The sequence below is a fragment of the Oratosquilla oratoria genome, chromosome 12, assembly GCF_046742065.1.
Source record: "Oratosquilla oratoria isolate Oo_2021 chromosome 12, ASM4674206v1, whole genome shotgun sequence".
NCBI classification, from domain to species: domain Eukaryota; kingdom Metazoa; phylum Arthropoda; class Malacostraca; order Stomatopoda; family Squillidae; genus Oratosquilla; species Oratosquilla oratoria.
The window spans coordinates 43,301,286-43,314,583 of NC_134788.1; the positions used below are offsets into that span (position 1 = coordinate 43,301,286).

Genomic DNA, 13,298 nt, shown 5'->3' on the forward strand with positions numbered 1-13,298 from the left:
AAGGTATGCTTTGACTCTGCCACCCACCCCCCTTTTACAAGGAATGGGTCTGTTGGTATATGATATTGTCAGTATTTATAACTGGTACACAGTTTGGACAGTTATTCATGTCAGAGAATCAATCTGGCAACTATGTGTTTGTTTACATTGTAATACGAAACAGTAGGAATAGGTCAAAGCAAACGCCATTATATTGTGTGGCTACATAGATGGGCATCTTCTCAAGGGTAGGCATGCAAAGCAGCATTTTGTTATGAAAGTGGCACAGGGCTAGGACATTAAACGGCGTGGATGTAATGTGTATGTCTCCCGTTTTTATGGGTGTTTTAAACCCATTCTATTTTATCATGTGTAAGTTAGTGCAATATATTAAAAGGTTATAAACACCACCAAATTCAGTTGACTTGGGGGGTGGGTTCCCTTAGTCAAATTATTTGTATGATTATTAGGAATCAAAATGTCATAAGCACAAGCGACTTTAATGGGTTCAAATTGACAACTGTACACCAGCTTATTGAGAGAGCACAGAGCCTAAATTCGCTTGACTGCCCAAAGTTTGTAGATAAGTAGCCAGCTACAACGAGTAAGGAACATAAAGTCCTCTATGCCAGACAAACATCATGAATTGATTGATATAGGAGATTGATGGACCCATTACTTAATATATTGTATTACTCGATAAACTTTGCTGCATACAAATTTCATTCTATTAAAGATTTATTTACCATAGTAGATGCATGGTTTTCACCCTCACTGAAATGGGATACAGACAGGATGCAGCACTATGTAGAATTGTATATCGATCTCACCAACACATCATAGACATTTGAAGAGTATGTTCATATCATGCAGTGAGAATTGATGTTTATATGTGCAAAAGCAGTATTGGTATGATGACAGACAGGTCTGCTGTTGTTGCCATCAAGTACTGTAACTACTGGCAACTGATTCAGTGATGATTCCCAAGTTACAGTAGTGTCTAAGCTTCTTTCAAAACAACCAATAGTGTCTTCACTTACTACATGAGTACTAAGAATGAAATAGACCAAGTAACCATGTAGTAAGTGCTGAAACTATTGGTTGTTTTAGAAGATTAGATAACTTTATGAATGTGGATGACAGGTGGTAGAGAACATAGAACTGCCTAATATAGGCCATATGGTCTGATGACCATCCATGAGGACCTGAGATGGAGGGGTGGAAAGGGTGGTGAAGTGGATGCGAATAGGTACGTACCTCTGATTTAGCTACCTCCCGTATAAGGGAAAAAGGTCATTGTATATACACATGGCTCTTTCAGTGCTGATTGTGAGTTCTTTGGGCAGCTGAATGGAATAAGGCTGTGCACTCTATCAATGGTCATATGCTAAGTTGTTGATTCAAACCCCACTAGTAGCACTGGTTGCTATATGGACTTTATTTCCAAGTAACTATACAAACCTTTTATGAAGGGTGCTGCTCAAATGAATTGAGTTCAGTGGAATTTAACACCTTTTAACTCCCTTACCTCAAAGTATGTAACCATTGACAAGTCAAAGTAATATATATATATATGTATATATATATATATTGTATATATATATAATATATATATATATATATATATATATATATATATATATATATATATATATATACACACACACATATACACACAACTACACATGGTCCAATTTTTGCTATGTCTCAATAAAATGAAATTGGTTAAAACACCCATAAAAACAGGATTCATTCACGACATATACAGTGTCCAAGTCCTGTGTCCCTTCTATAGGAAAATACTGCTTTACTTGCCTAGTCATTAGAAAGGGCCCATCTATGTATCCATACCACTTGCCACCAGTCAACACTTGACTGCAGTTATTGGTCACTATGTACAGTATTTGGTCATATTAATATCATATCTATTTACACACATCATACCAACTTCTTGGAGATAGTTAAAGTTCCAAAAATGTGAAACTGGTCATTATGATACTGTGTGTTGTGACCCATTCATATTATTTTACCAAAGTGTAAAATATAAAGTTGCTGGATCAACTCTCTGACACAAGCCACTGTCCAACCAATGTACATACATACATATACCAAAGGCTTTTTTCCCCCTAATAAGGGATGTAGCAAAAAAAAAAAAAAAAGTCATAAAAACCACTCCCACCCATTCCATCCCAATCACACTCCACCCCATTCCCTCCCTCTTATCTTGGCACCTCCTGGATGACGGGTCATCCCTGCATCTTTTCCACTGCTGTGGGTCAGAAGCAGTGTCACAAGACACACCACGTCCACAACAAGGCTGCTTCAGTAAAGAATACTGCCAGCAAGTATTCCCACTTGAATCGTAAGAGGCGACAAAAATGGGATGGGGATTAGGACTAGGCATCCTTCCTTCTCCCTGTAGCCCCACAGGGGACATTCCTAAAAAAATAAATAGATGAATAAATAAATAAAGGCATAAGAGGGTATAGGAGTTTTCCAATCAGTACCCTAAGGTTTGGGTCCAACCAGTGTACTGGATATAAATGGTGTTGATAATGCATATTTATGTACTAGTACTACTTTCTTATACAAAGTCTTTATATATGGGAAGTGTATTTGAGAAACAGTAATGTAGGAAATGTTCAAATGAGACCAAAACTCACAAAATGCCCAATTTTATATTGGTTCATGTAGATAGGCAGGGACACTTTTTAAACTGAGATAATACTATCTATATACCAAGGGTTTTTCCCCCATTGTATGGTAGGTAACCAAAAAAAAAAAAAAATGACATACCCACTACTCTCACCCAGTTCACTCCCACCCACCACTGTTTCCTCCCACACATCTTAGCTCCTGATGGATGTTTTTTCATAGTAATGTCAAATAAAGTTTCCACAATGATAAGGAGGAAAAATTTCTTTTCCAGTAATATCACAAGTGTCGCAGCCAGTTAGGTAGACATTATTTTCAAATTCTTTACAAAGCAAAACCATCTAAATCTTCATTATTCCTGTCAAACTTTGCTTCTATGGATTTAGAATTATTTTTTGCCCCAAAATAGCTAAATTTCCATTTTCACCATTTATGAACAGAAAGAAATTATGCTAAATTTTTATATGATAATATGTAAAGATAATTTCTATGGTTAAAAGTGGACAGTTTTCCTTGATTTGCATGAATACAACAAATCACTTTAATGTGTAAGCCCCCAAATATAGTCTCCCATCATGTTTTCATTGAAGGTCCCCTGATATCTCTGTTCAGAGTTCATTATACCTCGGTGGAAGCATTAGCCATGTTACCCTGAATATGCTCCCATATTTTCCTTAAAGTTAAGGTGACCATCTAGGATATGAACCTTCGAGGACATTCTGCAGCCCATCTCACCATAACTTCACTAAATCTTGAACCATTTCAATATGATTATCAGCCTTGTTTCCAAGAAAGCCTTGTAGTACAGCAAGGAAACACTCCCAAGCTATTTTATCATTTTCTGTGAACTGTAGAAACTCTGAACACTCCATCATTTTCGTTACTTGTGGCCCAATAACGATAGTACTAGCTTTCATTTTTGCCTCTGAAAGTTTAGGAAAGAAGTCTTGAAGATATTTCAAGACAGCAGACGCCTTGTCAAGAGCTGTAACCAACAAAGACCCAATTTGATGTGTAGTGGAGGAAACAAAACCTTATGTCAGTCAGATGAGTGAGGTGAACTGAATGAACCTTACTAGAGTAGGTCATTTATAGATTCAGGTATTGTGAGCCATTGGAGTTGTATTAGAGAATGACTGATATGGGCCATTCCCCCCTCCAAATCTTATGACCAGATGAAATAAAGCTAGAGAAATTTCGAGTCATGATGGTGTGAGTATGCATGTAACGGATGGTTTTCAGTACACTTCTAATGAAAAGGTAGAATGCAATATATCATAGGGCCATATCTGTTAGTATTTCTACCCATTTTATGTTAGGTGATGACATGTACACATGTTCTGTGTAGGTACAAAGGGACTTGAGAATGAAATGGTTTGTGTACAAAACATCCACAATCCTATACACCTCAAAAAATTAGATGTCAATCTTATGTTTTCTCTTTTTTCAGAAGGGTAACTATCAATATTTCTCTGGGAAAGCTATCCGTAGATTCCATGTCATTCTCATACAAAAGAGACTGGTGTGACATCTGTGGCACAGTTGTCTCATAAATCATCTTAAATATCATGTGACAACCCAAAGAAAAGAGAAGCTTTTCCAATGTGACCATTTTAATGCAGCTTTCTCATCAAAGATTAATTTTAAATGTCACATGATGACCCACACAAGATAGAAGTCATTTCAGTGGGACCAGTGCTATTCAGCTTTCTCACAAAAGCATGTTCTCAAATTTCACATGATGACCCAGGCAGGAGTGAAGCCTTTCCAGTGTGCTCGGTGCAATTCAGCTTTCTCGCAAAAAGGTAATCTCAGCCGTCACATCATGAACCACGCAGGAAAAAAGCCTTTCCACTGTGACATGTGCAATTGTGTTTTCTCTCGAAATGGTGATCTTAAACATCACTTGATAACACACCCAAGGGAGAAGCCTTTCCAGTGTGACCTGTGCAGTAAAACTTTCTCACACAAGGTTAGTCTTAAATATCACATGATGACCCACTCAGGAGAGAAGCCTTTCCAGTGTGACCTGTGTGATTCTGCTTTCCCACTAAAGGGTGGTCTTAAAAATCACATGATGACCCACACAGGAGAGAAGCCTTTCCAGTGTGACCTGTGTGATTCTGCTTTCTCAATTAAGGGTAATCTTAAAAATCACATGATGACCCACACAGGAGAGAAGCCTTTCCGTTGTGACCTATGTGATTCAGTTTTCTCACAAAAGGCTAATTTTAAACGTCACATGCGAACCCACACAGGAGAGAAGCCTTTCCAGTGTGACCTGTGTGATTCAGCTTTCTCACGAAAGGAATCTCTTAAAAATCACATGACAACCCACACAGGAGAGAAGCCATTCCAGTGTGACCTGTGTGATTCTACTTTCTCACAACTAGGCGATCTCAAACGTCACATGATGACCCACACAGGAGAGAAGCCTTTCTGTTGTGCCCTATGCGATTCAGTTTTCTCACAAAAGGCTACTTTTAAACGTCACATGCGGACCCACACAGGAGAGAAGCCTTTCCAGTGTGACTTGTGTGATTCAGCTTTCTCAATAAAGGGTAATCTTAAACGTCACATGCGGACCCACACAGGAGAGAAGCCTTTCCAGTGTGACTTGTGTGATTCAGCTTTCTCACGAAAGATTCATCTTAAAAATCATGTGTTAACCCACACAGGAGAGAAGCCTTTTCAGTGTGACCTATGCGATTCAGTTTTCTCGCGAAAGGATACTTTTAAACGTCACATGCGGACTCACACAGGAGAGAAGCCTTTCCAGTGTGACCTGTGTGATTCAGCTTTCTCACTAAAGAGTCATCTTAAAAATCACATGACAACCCACACAGGAGAGAAGCCTTTCCGTTGTGACCTATGCGATTCAGTTTTCTCACGAAAGGCTACTTTTAAACGTCACATGCGGACCCACACAGGAGAGAAGCCTTTCCAGTGTGACCTGTGTGATTCAGCTTTCTCAGAAAAGGGGAGTCTTAAAAGTCACATGATATCCCACACAGGAGAGAAGCCTTTCCAGTGTGACGTGTGCAATAAAACTTTCTCTCGAAAGGGACAACTTAAAAATCATGTGTTAACACACACAGGAGAGAAGCCTTTCCAGTGTGACCTGTGTGATTCAGCTTTCTCACAAAAGGGACATCTTAAAAATCACATGATGACCCACACAGGAGAGAAGCCTTTCCAGTGTGACGTGTGCAATAAAACTTTCTCTCGAAAAAGAGTCCTCAGACATCACGTGTTGGCCCACACAGTGTGACCTGTATTATGTAACTTACAAGAGACATCATGATTTTACCTACTCTGGAGAGAAGCCTTTGACAGTGTTACGTGTGTGATGCAGATTTCTCAAGTAAGGATGATTTCAAATATCATGTGGTGGCCCACAACGGAGAAAGGTCTTTCCAATAGCATGACCTGTGACATGGACTTTTCTTTTGTAGGGGTACTCTAAATTAGCATTCGATGTCCCACATGGAGAGAAGCCTTTCTACTGTAAACTGTACAGTGCAGCTTTCTTATGAAGGAGTAATACCACACAGCATATGAAGATCAACTGAGGAGAGATGACTTTCCATTATGATTTGTGTAATGCAGCTTTCTCATAAGATGCTTTCAAAAGTCACATGATAACTCGCACAAAAGCAAAACTTTTGTCATGTAACTTTGTGTTGCACATTTCTCTCTAAAGACTGGAGCTGTGTGGGGAGTTATTAGATTCAAACTCAGACCTATGACATTTGAGACAAAAATAAATATATGTACTTGGTTCTTTTTTGTGATTTTGAACTTGTTCTTTAAATGCAGGTGTTCCTTATGAACAAGTACTGCATGGCATTGTTATTATGTATGTAACAACGCTGTGGTAACTTGAGTGGAGTAGTTTTAGTGAATGTCTTATAGGACCATATCTAAAATCTGTTCAATATCTCAATTTGCTTTTGTTGGAAATGATATCATTTAAGCTTGAATCTGATATGTTATAGGACCAATGGAATGCCACTTGGTCTTTACAAAACAAATGAATAAATGAAATAGATTAGTAAACAAACAGATAAATGAATTATTGTAGTACTCTTCATTAGCATTGTGAAACTTCACAGTAAAGAAAACACAATAGAAATAATGTTTTATTGTAGTACTTAAATGTATTCCTGACAGACCACACTCGTCTTATCAATTGATATTTTAATCTATATCCATGACATGAAACACTAGTGTAATGTTATCAACTTGTCTGTGTACTACTCTTTGGTTATTGATTTGAACAGGAGAACTGAAGAAAGGGAGTTTTCTTTGTGTAATTTAGTATATGAAAAAATATGACTAGGTATTATAATGAACAAACAAACAGTGGATGCTTTATTTTTCTTTGAAGTATCTACTTATTATGTTAAGCATGAATAGTTTAGTCTCTCAACTTGTCCACATTAAATGATAAGCTGCAAAAGAAACCTGTGGCAGTGGGTTAAATAGAAATAAAACTAGGCGAGTAAAATGCTGTGGGGGTACTGAAAACAATAGGTTGTTGCAATGAAGAAGAGACTAAAATAAGACCCAGTGACTTGAATATTTTTGTTTGATTACTTATTTTCATCACCAAAGTTGTAAATTTTCCTGTGGCATTTTTTAAGTGTAGCCAGAATTGTGATTTTTTCTGAATTTATTACCATACACCAACAATATAGCCAAAGGTGGAACAATACAAGAATTGAAATCTATGTATGATAATTGGATAATATGGACAGTTGCCAAGTTGAAACTTGCATACATGTATACTAAGTGTACACATAGAGAACTGTCAATGGGTTTAAATCAGTAATGTTTATTATCAAGGTTGCCTCAGTTGGGAGGTTCTTGATAGGAAATCCTCAGTAGGAGATCTTGTGTATATATATATATATATAAAGTCCCAGTGTAGCTTGGTGATTTTGAGAATGGTGTCTTATATCTGGATGGGGATAGGGCAAGAGTTTATGGTAATTGATTTTATACGTAGCCATAAAGGAATGGCATATGGGATGATTTTACATTCTCTACTGGAGTCTTGAGAGGTGGTTAATTAGTTTGGTCTTAACTGAAACATGTGACAAAAAGATTCCCATTGGGGAGGAACAGATACGATTGGCTTCCAAGACTGTGTTCATCTGGAGTTGGAGCTGTTCTCAGATGATGTAGGGCAGTGGAAGGATTCCCAAGGAAGTCCCTTAGTGGCTAGAAATGATCCCTCGTTTGTCTACAGTAGAACAGGCAGTCGTGAAAGGAGATTCGTTCCTTGTCGCAGATATAAGGAATGTTTGTGTATTGTGTGTGTGTCAATGATTTACCCCTATTCTTGATATTATAGGTGACATGTATGGGGGGACAGGAGGAAAAGTGTGGGAGGGGGATTGGCCATGGCGGTGGCAGTGTAGTCCGCCATTCAGGTTTCTCAGATGGCTTTGTCGAGTCGATGCAAAGCGTCGCTGACCGTGTACTGGATGATTGATCTGGTTTTGTTCCTATGCTAAGGCTCCCTTTTTTGGCAGCAGCAGCATCCACCATCTCGTGTCCGTACAGTCCCACATGGTATGGATTTTGTTAGGAAGTTTCCCTCACTTCTAGACCTCGGTCCTTATCCCTCACATCACCGTTCCACGACCTTTGACCCCGAGGACCCCCAACGGAATCGCTCGTAGTGCCAGCCGTGTGACTCGTGTACCGCCCAGCTGCGTCGACTCGACCTAGCTTCCTTGAGGCCGACGGGTGGGACAAGGCCTCTTTGAGGAAACGCACATGCAGCTCACCAGCCTAAGAAGGACCCTGTCAGCCCCCAAGATGACTAACCAGTGCCTCGGTCTGGCAACCACGTGAGGAAGCACAATGAATTCGTTGAAGAACGCATACCCTATGTCTTCATTAGTCGGCAGTGCAAGAGCGTTTCGTGTCTGACTTCCCACGCATCACACGACCTTATCCTAATTAGGAGCACGGGTCATGACCTGCCCGTGTATATAAATATGGACGAAATAGACGAGGAACCACATCGCCTCGGAGCGTTAAGCTGTAAGCCTGGTCACTGACTGCTTTCTCACCTCGTACCCAACTATCCCGCAAGCAGATCGACTTGGGACACACGACTTAACACACAAGTCGTCACCTCCCTCGCCATCTCGTCACTCGAATTTATTACCAGATAAAAACAACACTCCATCAGAGTTTGCTTTGAAACTAGCCTAACAGATGTCTTTTTTGTTGTGGTTTCAACTGAGGTGCAAAGTGTCAGGTCGCAGGGCGCGTTGAGGTTTATGTAGTGCCATAAGGCTGGTTCCGGAGTCTAAGGGTACGGTGACACGAGATGGAGGATGGGGGAAAGCGAAAAAACCTGTTTATTCCTTTCCAGATGGTAATCAGCCCGGCCGAGACCGTGGTGGGTAGAAGCTTTACAGAGAAGGACTCTTGGATGTTTTCTAAGAAGATAGCCGTGACTGTGCGGCCATCTTGAAGCACTGGGCCATATGTGTAGACTAGGTAACCCCTATATCTAGTCTCAACTAGCTTCCGGATATGCGCAATGGAGAACTATATCTTGGTTTTGCGGATTACTTCTGTTATTGACATTCGTCAGTAGTGTAATTAGAAATTACGTAAAAGGGGACGTCATATTGAACTCATTTATTGAACTCTGGAGGTTTAGTTTCATTAAAGTAATAAATTATGTATATTTAAATTATTGGATAAAATCTGAATAATTAATCATTTTAATGATCAATGGCTACTGATGATTTGTAGTCTATTGAAAAATATAAATATTTGAAATAAATACCGAAAATTCTGGTCGGTGAAAAAGTAAACAATGGTCGAGTCATATATAGCTATTGCTTACTGCTAGCTGCTAGCTTCGGTTTCAAATCTCTGATTCCGTGAAATTAAGACGCTGAGAATTTGTGTCAAATAAAAGTAATATAAAATTACTGTAAGTCAATTTCGGAGGAACATTTACTCCAAACTGTAAAGAGAAACCTTTCTTTAAAAACAAAAGAGGATTGCATCACAATTTAAAATAACAATTGGATAAACTCATAAGGCGAAAGAGAGTAAGTACATACTCGGCCGAGTTAAAACCAGTCTCTCGAAAAGTCTTCGCCTTTTCAATAAATTACATCTAAATATCTAGAAGAAGGTAAGATTGAACTTTCTAATTTTGAATTAGTCTAACTAAAGTAAGAAATTCTTTGGATGAGGAAAACAGATCCTTTCCCAATAATGTTTACCAGAATATTCATGATATTGGCTTTTCTGATATAAGATCTGTTTTTTTATTTTGATGCCATTTTCCTCTGGCATAATTAATTTGGTGCAATAAATTTGTCAACCTTTGTCTAAAACTCCGCATAAATTGGCAACAGATAACTCAGGAGAAACAAAGAATTTTCAAGAGTGTGTATGTATTTTCATGGTATGAAATGTCACAGAAGAAAATGCAACATTATTTTCACTAATGTACACCCTTGTCTTCGAGACTCAATAATTAGAGACATACAACAAACCTCATTTCCCCCTATTGCTGATGAGTTGGCGCATGTGTATCAATCATTTCAAGGAGGGTGTGCTATAACTTGTAATAATTCTTTGACTAATTCCTGTTACGTATTGTACAGCACAGTCTCTTTGTTCCGAAGAATACAAACTCTTCGGTACTCCTTACCATAGGATACTTCCGCGTAGCGCAATTTTTCCACCGCTAAACACTGTGTGTTGTTTTAAAACGCCTCACTCCGTGGGTCTGGGCAACGGTTATCCTCGGTAAGGGGCCCCACTGGGGCACGGGAGCCCCCCCCCCTCTCCCACAAGTCTAGCACACTATACTCCTTTCTCTTCGCGGTAGCCAACGAGTCGACATCTCTCACAATACTTGCTTCAATTTACCCAAGTTCAGTTTCGGGAACGGTAGAATTGCCTTCTTTGAACGATAGTGAAGTTTCTCTTATTTACATAACCGCCACCGAGCTATAGGGCACCCTTCTTATTCCGCGGTTCACTATTTGCGTTTGTGTGGTGAGGAAAATAGGGCAACCTGCTTCGTCCATTTCCACAAGCCTTCCAGCGGCGTCCTTTTTTTTTTTTTTTTTTTTTTTTTGGAGCGTCTTGCATCAAAAACATCCGGTCGCCTGGAATTTCTTGAGTGCCCTCTTCCTATCCCGCTTCATTTCCTTAACCGCCCCGAGTACTCTACCCTTCTCTTGTAAGTATGGAGTCTGGTTCTAGTGTTGTTGTTCGAGATAGGTTGTGTGCCTTCGCCGAAGGGAAATATCTCTGCCTTTCCCCGCTCCCGCCAACACACGCGGACCCACACATTTGGTGCATCAAACGTAGGAATATGGAGTGTTCCCCTTCATCCCCGTGTGAAACGTGCGCTCAATGGGATGATATGCAGTGGTCCGCGTGTTTTCATGCTCACAAGAGAGTGCATGCAAGGACCAAGGTACGCAAGCAGGGAAAATGGCTTCCCCCGTCACCCCGCGAAAAAGAGAGAAGGCATACTACGCCTGTGGAGGAGACGAGCAGTTCTCTCCCTCCTCCAAAGCGTAGTAGACAGGAAGGTTGTACAACATCCACCTCGAGTCAATCTCGGGCCCAGTTGTCTCCTAGTCCTTCACCCAGGGCGGTTAGCATGGACGGACATGCGCCTCCGGCCACCTCTAACTACCGCTCCTGTACGAGCCTTTTCTCGAATGCGGCTGCTTGCGGCTCGCCCTCGGCCCTTCCCGGATGCTCAACCCCCAAACGGACAAAGAACCCGAGTTCGAAGACAAAGAGCGCCTCAGCCTCTTCTTCTGATCGGGAGTCCCGCAGTCCACCTTGAACCCATCGTAAGACGAGCCGGGTGATCAACGGAGCCCTTTCCATGCCCGTTAACGGGCAGGAGGCCCAAGGTGTACCCACGCGCGCGTTACTCGCGGGTAACTCCTCCTCGTCCAGAGGAGGTAGCCTCCCCTTTGAGTCCCCCGGACCATCCGCACCCAGGCGGGACTCTCCAAGCGGGCATTCCCAGGACCTCCTACATTAACCCATCAACGGGTCCTGGCACAAGAACCCGTCAGCTCTTTCGCTTCACGCGTTCAGAGAAGGGTTTTCCCATAGAAGTGGCGGAAGACATGTCCGCTCCTATTCGCTCTTCCTCAGCTAACCTTTATCAAGGGAAATGGAATGCTTTTACAGAATGGTGTCACTCCCGGACAGTAATCCCAGATCAAGCCACCATTCATGAGATTGCCTCCTTCTTCCACTTCCTCCGGAAGTCCAAGAAGATCTCCCTCTCGGCAGTGCAGGACTATAGGGCAGCGCTAAATCAGGTGTTTTCTCTGAAGGGCATGGATCTAGCCCTGTCACCAGAATTTTCCATGCTCATACATTTCAGAAAATCGTGCCTACCAGGGAAATCACTTCCTCTCCGTGGGATATGGCATTAGTCCTGAACTCTCTGCGGGGTCCCCCTTACGAACCTCACCGAGACGCACATCTGAAGGACCTCACCTTGAAGACAATTTTTCTCTTAGCCCTAGTATCTTCCAAGATAGTAGGGAAGTTACGTGCCATCTGTTATAGAGTGGCCCACTCAAAAGGATGACAAGAGGTCTTCTTCACTTTTCTGCCCCAATTCATTGCCAAAAACCAGGATCCGGCCAAAGCCGACCCTAGATTCTGGTCCTTTAGTGTTCCTTCCTTAGCCGACTTTGTAGGGGGCGAACAAGCGGAAATGGTACTATGCCCAGTACGTGCCATCCGGACCTACCTCAAGAGGACTAAACATCTTAGACCAGAATTGCAGAGGTTGTTCGTCTCTACTATGGGTAAGAGTAAGCCCGTCACTAAGAATTCCATTTCTTACTGGATCAAGGAAGTCATCCGCAGGGCCTACGGAATGAGCCCCACGGATTGCCCTAAAGCCAAAGCCAATGACCTGAGGGCAATAGGGACCTCCCTAGTTTTCCGAAAGAATCTGTCAGTCAACCAGGTCCTTCAAGCAGGTATATGGAAGAGCCAGACTACGTTCACTTCCTTTTACCTCAGAGAAGTTATGTGGGAATCTTTAGGGAACTTCTCTTTGGGTCCCATAGTGGCCGCCCAAGAAGTCCTGAAATGATATACCCCTCCCCAATAGCACACAACCGACCCTGACAACTCATCCAGGTTCTGGCTCGGCAAACACGGTGATACCTATCCAAAGTCCTTCTCATACTCCTACATTCCCTTACCTCACCGAGGGCTCTCAAGCATTCCAAGGGAATCAATTCAAGCCCTTCCGGTGGTACAAAGTGAGTATGCCCTGTCTGTCTCCACTCCTGGGAATAGAACTAGGTTCCCTTCAAAGGTTAGGTCTTAGCACACTAAAAATTTTCCTTACGGAGGTTTCCCAGGCTAGATAACTACTTCCTTTCCTCCTAAGTCCGAGCCTCCTGTGATAAGGAGTACCGAAGAGTTTGTATTCTTCGGAACAAATGTAATTTTCGTAGGAAAATTAATGTTTCCCTGATACAAACCTGAGATACTCCTTTCTCAAATGGCCCTCCTCAACCACCCCTCTAAAATGTTCCTTCTCCCTTGCCTGACAAACCTTGTGATTAATTTCATACCTGGCTCAGAGAATGGAGTATAGTGTGCGAGAGTTG

The 13,298-nt window shown here is 41.5% G+C and overlaps 1 protein-coding gene across 1 annotated transcript; it reads left to right on the forward strand.

Moving 5' to 3' along the window:
- Positions 1–3,361: 3,361 nt before the first annotated feature.
- On the forward strand, positions 3,362–6,984 carry LOC143031551 (uncharacterized). The gene has a single exon (XM_076195560.1). The coding sequence runs from the start codon at positions 4,373–4,375 to the stop codon at positions 5,903–5,905; it is 1,533 nt and encodes a 510-aa protein (XP_076051675.1). The 5' UTR covers positions 3,362–4,372; the 3' UTR covers positions 5,906–6,984.
- The last annotated feature ends 6,314 nt before the right edge of the window (positions 6,985–13,298 follow it).